Below are 13,443 nucleotides of genomic sequence, written 5' to 3'. Positions count from 1 at the left end.
GTATCTACCCCAGTGCTTAGAAAAGTGCTTGGCACATAATAAGCATTTCACAAGTTCCATAATTAATAGAATGCCATCTGTTTTTTTACAAAAAAGACAGGGCAGTTAAATAATCTTTAAATGTATTTACGTGAATGAACAGAACAAGAGATAAAGATAGAATTAAGTAGGCCAGTTTTGGGTTGATGTGAAGGGGTGAACTGGAGAACTAGTTGAAGAGCACCCAAAAGAATTGGCCTTGTCATTTGATAAAGTGAAGTCGAGGCTTCGTAGGAAGCGCCTAGCTCTGGGAGTTAGGAAACCTGGTTCTAATCTTGGTTATGCCACTTGCTTGGTGTGTGATATCGGGCAAGTCTCTTAAGCAGCATGGCTCAGTGGAAAGAGGCCGGGCTTGGGAGTCAGAGGTCATGGGTTTGAATCCCGGCTCTGCCACTTGTCAGCTGTGTGACTGTGGGCAAGTCACTGCACGTCTCTGGGCCTCAGTGACCTCATCTGTAAAATGGGGATTAAGACTGTGAGCCTCACGTGGGACAACCCGATTACCCCATATCTACCCCAGCGCTTAGAACAGCGCTCTGCACATAGCACATAGCTTAACAAATACCAACATTATTATTATTAACTTTTGTGCCCCAGTTTCCGCATTTATATAGATGGGAGTAAAATGTCCATTCTCTCTCCCTGAGACTGTGACATTCCCCCACTTCCACGTGGGATAGGGACTATGTCCGATCTTGTGACTCTAATCCCAGTGCTTAGCATACAGTCAATGTGTAACAAACACCATGGTTGTTATTAATGTAATGATTATTATGTTAAGCATTTACAATATATAAAATATAGATTCATGGTGCACTTTGAATTATAACAACAATTTAGGTATTAAGGGCTTACTGTATGCCAATCCCTGATCTAAGCGCTGGGGAGATACCAAGATCATCAGGTCAGATAAAGTCCCGTCACACGTGGGGCTCACATTCTAGGTATAAGCATATAAAGTAGACATAATGTGTTGAAATGTCTATCCTCTAAACTGTAAGCTCATTGTGGGCAGGGAATATACTCCACCAACTCTGTTATATTGCTTGGTCCCAAGCATTTAGTACAGTGCTCTGCACACTGAATGCAATCAATAAATACAGTTGATCGATTGGTAGGCATGTAATATTCTAGATGCATTGTAAGTAGTTGTGATATTTGTTAAGCAGTGGGGTAGACAGACTATAAACGGATTGGACATGGGCCTTGTGTCATATGGGATTCATGGTATAAGGGGAGGGAGAACAGGTATTTAATCCTGATTTTATGGATGCAGAAATGCTGGATCTGGGATTAGAACCCAGGTCTCCTGACTCCCAACTATTATCATCATTATTATTAATAAGGACTCAGTTTGTCATTATAACATTAAGTCATTGCCTCCTTAAAAGTAATATAGCTGTCCTCCACTTATCAAAAAGGGAATCTTATTTAAAAGTTACAAACCTGTATTGGATGTTTTGCTTTGCACATAGTTGGTATGAAGCCAAGCATTTTAGCCAGTCGGTCAATCAGTGATATTTTGGGGGCGTTTACTATGTGCAGAGCACTGTACTGTGCACTTAGGAGAGTACAGAACAACAGAGTTAGCAGATGCATTTCTTACTCAGAGCTTAGAGTCTAGAGACAGGCTTACAGTGTAGAGCCAATAGTCTAGATTGTAAACTATGGAAAGTAGTGTGGCCTGGTGGAAAAAGCATGGGTTTGGGGGTCAGAGAAGCCACCACTTGCCTGATATGTGACCTTGGGCAAGTCACTTAACTGCTCTGTGCCTCAGTTTCCTCACCTGTAAAATGGGGATTCAATACCTGTTCTTCCTCCTAACTAGACTGTGAGCCCTAGGTAGGTCTCTGACTTGATTAACATGTATCTACCCCAGGGTGTAGAAGAGTGCTCGACACATAGTAAGCACTTAACAAATATCACAATTTTAATTGTAAACTCCTGGTAAGCAGGAATTGTTCCTTCTCTGGGATTTATTGCAGTATTCTCTACACAGTAGGTGCCCAATAAGTAATACTAAATGATTGATTTGAAGCGGGAAGGAGTTCCAGGTTGGACAGAGGGAGCAAGTAAAGGATTGGAGATGGAAGAATCGAGAATAGAAATTACAAATGCTTGCAAATTAAAATGTTTTCAGGTCTATTTTTGCTAAAAAAAGTAAATGTCCAGTTGATTGAACTCAAGCCTTTCATGGTAATACTTTTAAAATATGTTCTTCCAAGAAGAAGGAATAATTCACTTAGCTCTGGGTGTTTATAATGGTCCTCTAAGAATCTTGTTTAAAAACATGAAACACTTTCTTCCCTGGCAACCTGGTGGAAAAGGGATATATGCGTTTGTTTCTCTCCATTTCCCTTTTCCCGTTTTTCCCTTCATATTGCTTCCTATGTTTTGAAATTCTTTGATTTTCACAAATTCTGTAGCATGTTTTTGCTTTTCCTCTGAAGGATTTTACATGAACTAAGCTGAAACATTGATCTATTTTGATTTTCTCTCTCTTTAGTAGACAGTAAAGTTCAGCAATTCCATAGCCAGTGATCCCTCAAAAGTTAACAGAATTTCCTCTAGGTGAGAGGCTTCAGTAGGTGCAGATGTCGGGGTGTGCACTTTTATTTTTCATCTCCCCAAAATTAAGCTGGGGGAAAAACAACAATCCAGAATTCTGCTGAGCAGTATTTTCAAAGCATTAAGAAGATTGGCTTTTAAGAAAAATCCCCATCAATCAAATTCCGTGGCCAGAAGATGTTAGAATATTGAAGCATTCCTCATTGAAGGTGGCTATGGAGTACTTTCTACTCTTCCCTTGAAAAAGCTCGACACCTAGAGTGCTGAAATTAGATTTACCGAGAGTCTTCACGCTAGCATTATCACTGCCACCCTCAGTTGGCATAACAGATGCATTCTCTATCCCCTCTTTGAGTTTTTAAAAAGCATTTATAGGCTTGCCTTTTTGATATATTCAATCTAATTTTCTATTTGAAAAACCTAAATGGGCTCTGATCCTCTTGCTGGATGATAGGTTTCTTTTGAAAAGCACACAGCTCAAAGAAATCTTTATGAACTTGAAATCAATAAGATACTCTGCTCGATCTAAAATTACTTCTGAGTCATCCACTGAGAACCTCTAAACTTTAATTTTTAACTTTTCTTTTTTGAATGCCTAAGTACAGATTGCCTTTCATCTTGTACTGACACATGGCCCTTTTCTGTCATTTCAGCCTTCTCCATTCCCTGTGGAACCTCAAAAACCCCGCCTAAAAAAAGGTTTGTATAAAATACACATATTTATATGTGTATACCTGTGGACACACGCACACCCACAGGCACACACACGCACATACACATAAATATTGCAAAGGTGTATTTGTGCCTCATGAATGCAAGATACCATACATTTCCATTTTCCAAAATGTAAGTGTAGCCTGATTTTTCAAAAGCGAAAAGCTCTTTATGGTAAATTCTCGTAGGGTGTATCTGGTCGAGAAGAAAACACATTAGTTTTTCCAAGAAATACAGCACTTACTTTGAGTTCAAAAGTCATCTAAATGATGTAAACAGTGGGCTTCGTTTTTGGCCAAAACTTTCTGAAGTTTCTCCATCATCTCCTCACCGCTCTACTACCCCCTCATCTTTCTTCTGCTTCCCTGCTATTTCTCAAGAGGTGATCTCCCCACTACTCTGCCTCCTGTACGTGCACCACTGATCCTATTCCCACTCACCTTGTAGAAATAAATGCCCCAACTCTTCTCCCCTCCTTCATTGGTATCTTCAGCCTCTCACTCTCTCTTGGCTCCTTCCCTTCTGCTTTCAAATGTACCCAGATCTACTCCTTTCAGCCTTCTCTTGATCCTGAGCTTCCCTTTAGCTATCGCCCCGTCTCCTTTCTATCATTTCTATCCAGACTCCTGAAGTGGGTCATTTACACCCGCTTGTTTCATTTCCTCTCCACCAACTCTCTTCTTGACCCACTACAATCAGGCTTTCTACTCCTTCACTTCACTAAGACTGCACTCTCTTAAAGACCCTTATGGCTAAATCCTATAGCTCTATCCTAATCCTCTCCGACCTCTCGATACTTTGAAAATGTGGACCACTGTCTCCTCTCTTTGACTACTGTATTTCAGTTTAGTTTCCTGACCCCTTTTCTGGTCTCATCCCTTAACTGTAAGCATCTCACAGTTCTGGCTCTATTTTTCTCTCTACACCCATTCTTTTAGGAAGCTTATCCACTCACTGACTTCTATGGAGTGATTCAGTTTACCTCATTAGCCCTGACCTCTCATTTAACTTGTAATCCCGCATCTCCTCTTGTGTCCAGGGCACCCTCACTTGGAGGTCTCCCCAGCACCTCGAATTTAATATGTCTAAAACTGAATTACTCATCTTTGCTCCTAAATCAACTTCTCCCTCTGACATTCCTGTCTCAGGTAATAGCACTCATAAACCGTGATGTCATTCTTAACTCTTCACTCTTCTTGAACTCTCATTTCTCTCCCACCATTTTTTCTACCTGATCAGTAGGTTGTGTTTCATCAACAAATGGTATTTATTGAGGGTTTACTGTGTGCAGAATACTGTACTAAGGGCTTGGGAAAGTACAATACAATAGAGTTGGTAGACACGATCCCTGCCCAAAAAGCACATATACTCTAGTGATGGAGACAGACATTAAAAGAAATTACAGATACTGGAAGCAGCAAGGCCTAGTGGAAAAAGCCCGGGCCTTGGAATCGGCAGACCTGGGTTCTAGTCCCAGATCTACCATTTGCCTGATCTGTGACCTTAAACAGGTCTCTTCACTTCTCTATGCGTTTGTTTTCCTCAGTTGTAAAATGGGGATCAAATACCTGTTCTCATTCTTACTTAGACCATATCCATCCTGATTATTTTCTATCTGCCCCAGCACTTAGCTCAATGCTTGGCAAATAGTAAGTGGCTAGTAAGGACCATTATTAGATAGGGAAAATGGCAGAATATAAGGATATGTACATAAGTCCTTTGGAGCTACAAGTGGGGTGATTTTCAAATGCTTAATCAGACGTATTTATTGAGTGCTTACGGTGTGTAGGGCACTGTACTAAGCATTTGGGAGAGTACAATATGACAGCCACATTTGACTCTTGGGCCCTTTCACTTTCCACTAGGCCATGCTGCTTCTGATCTTATACTACATGCTGCTGCAAAGATCTTCCTGAAGGTCACGTGACAAACACATCTCTGCTACTTAATTGACTACCTGAAACCTACCACATGCTGACCCCAATTTATTTTGTGCATGCTAAGTCATAGAACCCATAAGACATCTCTTGCATTTATGTACTCATATGCTTCCTCAGCAATCATGTATATGTGTGTATTCAATTGTACATTCAGGTATATATTTTGATTACTCTGTAGATACTTCTGGGTCTCCCATGTTAGAATATAAATTCACCGTGGGCAGGGAAATGTCACTTGCTTGTTCTGTGCTTACCAAGTGCTTAGAACTGTGCATCGCATCCAGGGGATGCTCCGTAAATACTAATGCTATCAACTGATGGCTTTTAGTCCACGCTTACCATGGACATAGCACTGTACTAAACGCTTGGGAGAATACAGTGCAACAGAGTTGGTAGACACATTCCCTGCCCACAAGACATGTACTTATACCTTGTTGAACATTTAATAGTAAGTTTAAGCCATTCAGATTATTGTCATCGGTGGTATTTATTGAGCTTTTTCTGTGTACAGAGCACTACTAAGCTCTTGGGAGAGTATGATACAACAGAGTTTACAAACATGATCCCTGCCCACAATGAGTTTATAGTCTAGAAGGGGAACAGACATTAATACAAATAAATTATGGTTAAGTAAATAAGTGCTGTGGGGCTGAGGGCGGGGTGAATTCCATTATTTGCAACTGGAGCCAGGGCTGAGTTCTGGATTCCTGGAGTCCCATTAAAATGCATACTGTATATTTACAAAGTTCTAAAGCCTTTAGTTTCATATCTATAATAGAAAACTTTGAGCCAGAACTTTAAATGTATAAGCTTAATCAGGGACTGCCCTCAGGTCATGGGCAATAAATCAGTTTTCCATGTCCTGTTGCAAAAAGAAATCAGCAGAAAGATAGTCCAAAAGTTCCATGTAACATAAGATAGGAGTAAGTTTTCAGGCTGAAGAAATTATGGACCTTAGGGTTATGCTCACTGCATTCTTTTGTTTTACCGTGAAAGTGTATCTTATTTCCAACTTTAAAATTATGAACTCTTTCACTATAAACCTAGTGAAGGCTTAGTTCAAAGTCCTCAAGGGCTCCACAATGCTATATATCCTGTGATGAGTTCCCTGATTTTTCTCCTTAAATAAAAAAAAATTGATGTAAAAGTTCAAGTTGATGAAAGAAGGTTATGTCTCAGTGGTAATGCTCAGAACAGCCGTAGCCTCTACTGGCATGACTGATCCTGGGAAAACTGTAACTGGGATCTTCCATCTTTTGTGCTTAAATTTGTAGCCTTTATATTTGCATGAATATTGATTTTTGAAGTTGAACTCTTTTTCCTACAAAGCTCCTGAGCTTATGTAAATGATCTACAAAGGATTTGGAGGGCTACTAACTGCCAGAGGGGATGTTGAAGTAATGGTTTTCAGATTAGGTATGTCAGCCTGCTAGTAATAAAAGGGGAAGGTTTGCCAGCTGCATTTTGGTTGGAGGTCTAATAATATAGAAAGTGACCGCAGGTATTGTCCTACAGACAGTTAAAAGTCTTTATTAGAGCCATGAGTAGATCAAGCCTAAAAAATTGCTGGGGTTGAGCCTCAATAGTTCAAAAACGAGTCTCAGAAACCCTCATAATGTGTTTAGATTGGATGAAAGTGTCCCCTCTGGAGCTAACATAGCCTTTCAACATTTCTTTAATATTAAAGACCTACAAAGACTGCTCTAAAACTAGGACACAATCCTACTGAGGATTTTATAAGCTACAAACCTCACCAGTCACACTAAACTCTTCCCCTCCTTACCAGCTGTCTCCCAGATCAGTCTGTCAATCAGTGGTATTTACTGTGCACAGAGCTCTGTAGTAAGTGCTTGGAAGAATAGCTGACATAAGAGTTGGTAGTCACGGTTCCTGCCCTCAAAAACTTACCGTTGAGTGGGGGAGGCAGGCATTAAAATAAATTACAGATAGGGGAAATGGCAGAGAATAAGGATATGTAAGTAAATGTGCTGTGTGGCTGGGGTGGGGTGACTATCAAAGTGCTTAAGGGTGATGTGAGGTAGGAAAAGAATCAAAGTGCTTAAGGGATGCACACCTGAGCACATAGGTGATGCAGAAGAGAGGGTGGATAGATGGGGGAAATGAGGGGTTAGTGAGGGAAGGCCTCTTGAAGATGTGGTTTTTGTAATGATGATGTTGATACTTGTTAAGCGCTTACTATGTGCAGAGCACTGTTCTAAGCGCTGGGGTAGACACAGGGGAATCAGGTTGTCCCACGTGGGGCTCACAGTCTTCATGCTCATTTTACAGATGAGGTAACTGAGGCACAGAGAAGTTAAGTGACTTGCCCATAGTCACACAGCTGACAGGAGGCAGAGCTGGGATTCGAACTCATGAGCTCTGACTCCAAAGCCCAGGCTCTTTCCACTGAGCCACGCTGCTTCATCTTGAATCATTCAGTCAAAGGTTTGAGTGCCTTCTTTGGACATAGCACTGTACTGAGCTCTTGGGAGAGTACAATACAACAAAATTGGTAGGTACTCTCCCTGCCCACAAGGAACTTAAAGTCTAGAGGGGGAGACAGACATTAATATAAATAAATTATGGATACGTACGTAAGTCCTGTGGGACGGAAGGTGGGTTGAATATCCAGTACATGGGTAATGTAGAAGGGAGAGGTTCAGGGGAAAGCGGGCTTACTTGGGAAAGGCCTCTTGGAAGAGATGTGACTTTAAGGCTTTGAAGGTGTGGAGAGTGGTGGTCTGGCATGTATAGAGGGGGAGGGAATGTCTACTACCAACTCAGTCATTGTACTCTCCCAACTGCTTGGTACAGTGCTCTGCACACAGCCCTCAATAAATTCAGGTGATTGATTCATTCATTCCCCTCTACGCTTACTTCCACTACCATAATTCAAGTCCTAAATACCTCCTAACTGGCTTACAGTGACTCCACCTCAAGCCTCTCCTTTCTTCAGTTTATCCTACACACACCTTCATGTATCAGCTTTTCACATGTCCCTCGAAAACATCACTCCTCTTGTTAAAAAAAAAAACCTCCAAGGTTTGTCCGTTCCTTCTTGCATGCAACAGAAACTCTTACTCCTTAGTTTCGAGGTTTCCTCCACCACTGTCCCACCCTCTTCATTCTCCCTCTGCACCACAATTTACAGTCTTCTGTTTTTCCATTGTAGTTTTCTAACTACCTCGTTCACTAGTCTCCCATCTCTAACCCATTGCTCAGTCTTTTCCCACCGACAGAGCCCTCTAAACAAATCACCTCTTCCAAGCGGTCTTCTCTAATCTCCCCCCTTTCCGGACATGCTGCCTAATCCACCGCCCTCACAGTCATGTATATATCTTTTGTCTCATTGTCCCGCTCGTCTCGTGACCACATTTTGTCATTTTATCCTTGTCCTCTCATTTTTCTCCTCCTCACTTCCCTCTCTTAATCCACTGTCTTCTCTCTTCCTCTAGCAACTTTACTCTCTTCTAGTCTCTCTTTTATCTGTCTCTCTTATTTTTTTCTCCACCTGTCTCCCTCCTCTCACCTTTGTTTTGCTTTTGACCTCCTTTTCTTCCATTTGCTTCTTTTTTTCTTCTCAGATTTTTCCACATTCCTTCACCCTCATCCCCTCCTTTTCTCTTCTTGTCTCCTCCACTTTGACTCTTCCCCGCCCTCCCCTTCCCCCATCCCGCTCTATTACCTCTCGACCTGTTCTCCCTTGTTTCCCTCACTCTTCCTGGGTCTTCCTCAGCCTCACCTTATTCTGCTCATCCCCCCTCTGGTCTCTTTGCTACCTTCTCAATTCCTCTCATCCTTTTTCTTACTCACTTCTGTTCCTCTCAATCCCTTTTTCAATCCCTTCTTCCCTCTCCAACTCCTAACTGGCCTCTCTGTCTTTGTTGTTCTTCTCTGAATGCTTTCGTCTCTTACAGGCAGGCTCAGGTAGTCCTGGTTGGTAATCCAGCCAGTCATATACCAATCATAAACTTTGACTGGTTAGCTCCTTGCAGTGTCCTTACTTCCAGACCCCGGAGAATCTTGGTGACTTTGGCTTGCCAGCTCATTTTGGCCAAGCTCAGGGCCACGTTAATGTGCCAGCTCGGGGCCACATTATGAAGCTCCCTAGGCCGAACTAAAGCTACGCTGCCCAGTGCTGTCGCAGTTTATCCTCATCCGGCTCTGGGTTCTAATCTCTCCCCTTCAGATACCAAGCCTTGCTCCCTCATTTCTCTTTCCCTCCCTCCCTCCCTTTTGCATCACCTAGGCACTTGGCTCCCTATCTCTTAACGAACTTTGATACTCAGCCCCACAACACTTAAGTACATATTCTAAAGCTCTATTATTTCACCTATCTCTAATTTATTTTATTGTCTGCCTTCTCCCGTAGGCTGTTACCACCTTGTGGGTAGGGATGGTACTTACCAAATCTGTTGTTTTGTACTTTCCCAAGTGCTTAGTACAGTGGTCTTGCACACAGTAAGCGCTCAGTAAATAACGTTGATTGATCGATCTCCTTTCAATCAATCAAACATTTATTTCTTTCCACTAAGCTCTGCTCTTCTTCCCCCCCGCCACTCATTCTCTGTCTCACTCCTCCTTAGCCTTTCTCTATCTGACTCCCTTGCATTCACCTCCACCGACAGTGCTCCCTTCTCAAAATGTCTTCAGTATTACCACTTTTTGAGTTATTTGTGTCCTAAATCTACGCAACCCATTCCAGGACGAAATGATCACTCTTATCGCTTGTACCCCACTATCCTCAAATGATATTTTGTGGTGACCTCTGCGGCCACCGCTACCTTTTTGTGACTACCCTTGCGTAAATTGGGAGTAATAAAGAAAAATGTTGTGAAGTTGAAAGTAGCTAGACTACTCTTAATGCATGAAGAGTGGTGACGTTCTCATTCCGATCATTCAGTCAGTCAACCCCAGGATCAGCTGCACAGATGAGTTTTAGAGAGCCGGAATTGTGAGAGCCACTCACTATTGCAGCACTTTTGCTTGCTTTTCCTGCGGCGAGGTTTCTGAATTGTAGTAGCCGGGTAGCTCACTAAAGGAAGCGAGGCATTGGACACTGCATAGTAGGCTGCCTTCAGGTGGCTTTTTAAGGATTTACAGTGAAGGGAATGAAATTTTAGATTGTGTTTTGATTTATCTGCCCTTTGGGAATTTCACAACAAAGCTGTCACATGGCTTTTTCACCGCTGATAGCTTGAAGGTGAAGATTAAAGGGTGTCCGCAGTACCGACAATTCAGTTCACAGTGGGAACTACGAACATTCCGTGGCTGTATAAAATTGTCCAGGGGAGAGAACCGGAATAGAGTTAGAAACATTTAATCTAATGGCACACACTAAAGAAAATAGTGGAAAGCAACAGCCCCTAGGATCACCTCACAGCAGCATTCACTGCTAACTGTTATTCAGAATCTGACGTGCCAGAAGCGGAAACCATTCATTGTCCCTTACCCCCTATAGAGATAACTACTGTGAAAATCCATTCCCTTTGTTGCCATATCAAAATCTGTAATGGCACCAGTGTCAATTTTTCCAAGGCAAAAGGTGGTAGAATAAAGAGTGTGCCATTTCGTGAGGCGACATGGAGTTAATATTAGGGAGTGGAGCTACTGTGGCAGGATTTTCATATCCCTGTAGCATTTGAAATTAATCAGATCAATTCTGAAATTATTTGCTGGTTTTGAATTGAAATTGACTTTTGTCTTTTACAGCTTATTTTTGGGGACCCTTTTCAGTTGGTTCAGTCAGAGTAATACCTTATCAGAGTCCACAGTTTTATTTACTCTACCACATTGTTGACCTTACTGGGTAACCTTTAGTTTCCTTTTTTCATGGAAGTTATTGCTCATCATCAGTGGATTTTACTGAGTGCTTACTGTCTGCAGAGCACTGTATTAAGTAGCACTTGAGAGAGTATTGAAGAACAGAGTTGGTAGACATGTTCCCTCCCCACAATGTTGAAAAGAAATGTGGGGTCTCATGTAGTCGTTATGTTTCCACTAGGCTTTTAGGTCTGATTTTGTTGTTGGTGAAAGTTTATGGGAAGTTGAAATTATCACCCTCTAGAGTTCCTAGAGAGGTTAGTTACTGAGTGTCTGTTCATTGACAAGGGAGAATTTTGGAAATATTTTTTCCTTTGGTCTCTTGTGCAAAAAGAGCTGAAATAAAACTTAACCCTTACAAGGCAAAATATGACTTAATAATATTCAAGGGAGGAGTAAATGCTTTTTTGGAAAGATTTATTTAGATGCTGAATAACTCACCAAATTAGTGTTTTTGTGCAACTTGGACAAAAATCTAACAGGAGGTGTCTGCCTGATTCTGACCTCACTTTTTAACAGCAATCTTGCAGATAACATAAGGAAGGCCAACATTCTTTCTTTTAACATCCTTCCGAATGTTTAGGAATGTATTACCTAGCTTCCTGAACTTTCCTTCTAGTAGCCAGTTTTGCACCTCTCATCTGTGAATTTATCCAAGCCTGGGAATAACTGAAATGATTTTCCTTGAAGCATTCTAGGTTACAGATTACATGGGTTTTTAGGAAGACTCTCACCTGGTCTGGCCTTGTCTCACCCTGTCAGATGGAACAATTCTGCTAGAAAGCTCTGGGGGTGGGGGGAACCTTCAATAAGCTCTACTCTCACCAGGCTGTTCTAATATTCTGCCCTTGGTAGATTCCAGCAGAAAAGCTCCATTCTACATTTTTTGGGTGAAGTGTTATGGGCGGGGAACGTGTCTGTGGATTGTATTGTACAGTACTCTCCCAAGCACTTAATAAAGTGCTCTGCACCTAGTAAATGCTCAGGAAATACCTTTGACTGAATGATCGATTGATTGAATCACCTCATAAGTGTGTGAAATGGAAAACCAATCTTAACACAACATTCCTAAAAATAATTATTTAAAATATATATTGTGTCTCCACCCAGTGGTCAGATAGACTTAGCAGGAATATTTAAGTACGGTATGCGGCCATGTGAAAAGATGAGAAATGGAAAAGTAGCACCCTAAATTCCATATTGAGTGTGTGAACTACAGAGGATGAGTTCGTGAGTGGAAATTAATTTGTGTACAGACTCTATGAAAATAATGGTTTTTGCATTCTCTGGTAAACAGCAGGTTGTGTATATATCAGCGGAGTCCTCAAGGTGAGTTTTTGACTTGATGATACTGTAGAAGGAGACTTAGAAATAAGGAAAAAGGTTTTGGTATAAACACCTGTTTATATCCCTGAGTAAATTTAGTTGAAATTTCAAATAGCAAAAGATCTTTACAGTGGCATACTGAGAATACTGTAAAAGTCATATTTAAAAATCTGAAAAAGGAATTTACTGGAAGTATCAACATTTTGCTAGATTGTTTATTATGGAGTCACTCAAATGTTCAAAAGATTTATGGCTAGGAGAATAAAATCCAGTATTTCAAATAGAATATTTTTAAAGCCAAATCACAATAGGACTCTTACATGGGATGGATCTTTTTTTTATGGTATTTAAGTGCTTACTATGTGCCAGGCACTTTACTAAGCACGGGGGTAGATACAGTCGCGGCTTTGCCACTTGTCTGCTGTGTGACCTTGGGCAGTTCACATCTCTGGGCCTCAGTTACCTCATCTGTGAAGTGGGGATTAAGACTGTGAGCCCCAGGTGGGACGTAGACTGTGTCCAACCCAATTATCTTGGAATAATTGTGCGATTTGTTAAGCGCTTACTATGTGCCAGACACTGTAATAAGCGCTGGGGTGAATAAAAGCAAATCGGGTTGGACACGGTCTCTCTCCTAGGTGGGGCTCACGGACTCAATTCCCATTTTACAGATGAGGTAACTGAGGCACCGAGAAGTTAAATGACTTGTCCCAGGTCATACGGCAGACAAGTGACTGAGCTGCGATTAGTACCCAGGTCCCCTGACTCCCCGGTCCATGATCTATCCACTCCCCGGTCCACGATCTATCCACTAGTTCACTCTGCTTATCCTTTATTGCCCATTCTTATTGCTTGCTAATTTAATACCAACTTTTTTTTTGTCTCTTTGCATCTGAAGTTCTAAAGTGTAGAATTCACTGATTTTGGTTATTTTATTTATTTTAAAATTCACCTGAAGAACTTTGCCAAATATTTACTAGGAAGAGTAAAAATTACTGAAAAAACTCTTGGACCAAGCATTGCTTTCTCTTTT

At 41.4% G+C, this 13,443-nt stretch overlaps 1 protein-coding gene across 5 annotated transcripts in view; it reads left to right on the top strand.

The window, feature by feature from the left end:
* BBS4 (Bardet-Biedl syndrome 4) overlaps positions 1-13,443 on the top strand; it is a 63,203-nt gene that overhangs the window by 8,603 nt on the left and 41,157 nt on the right. For all 5 annotated transcript variants that reach the window (XR_003759822.2, XM_007670245.4, XM_007670244.3 and 2 more), the window contains exon 2: positions 3,261-3,306. Coding sequence is in view for 4 of the 5 variants with exons in the window: in XM_007670245.4 (XP_007668435.1) it covers positions 3,261-3,306 (46 nt within the window). In the remaining variant the exon portion in view is untranslated. The remainder of the gene's footprint in view (positions 1-3,260; positions 3,307-13,443) is intronic.

This window comes from Ornithorhynchus anatinus, chromosome 5, assembly GCF_004115215.2.
Source record: "Ornithorhynchus anatinus isolate Pmale09 chromosome 5, mOrnAna1.pri.v4, whole genome shotgun sequence".
Classification (NCBI taxonomy): Eukaryota; Metazoa; Chordata; class Mammalia; order Monotremata; family Ornithorhynchidae; genus Ornithorhynchus; species Ornithorhynchus anatinus.
This window is presented reverse-complemented; position numbering and strand designations above follow the sequence as displayed.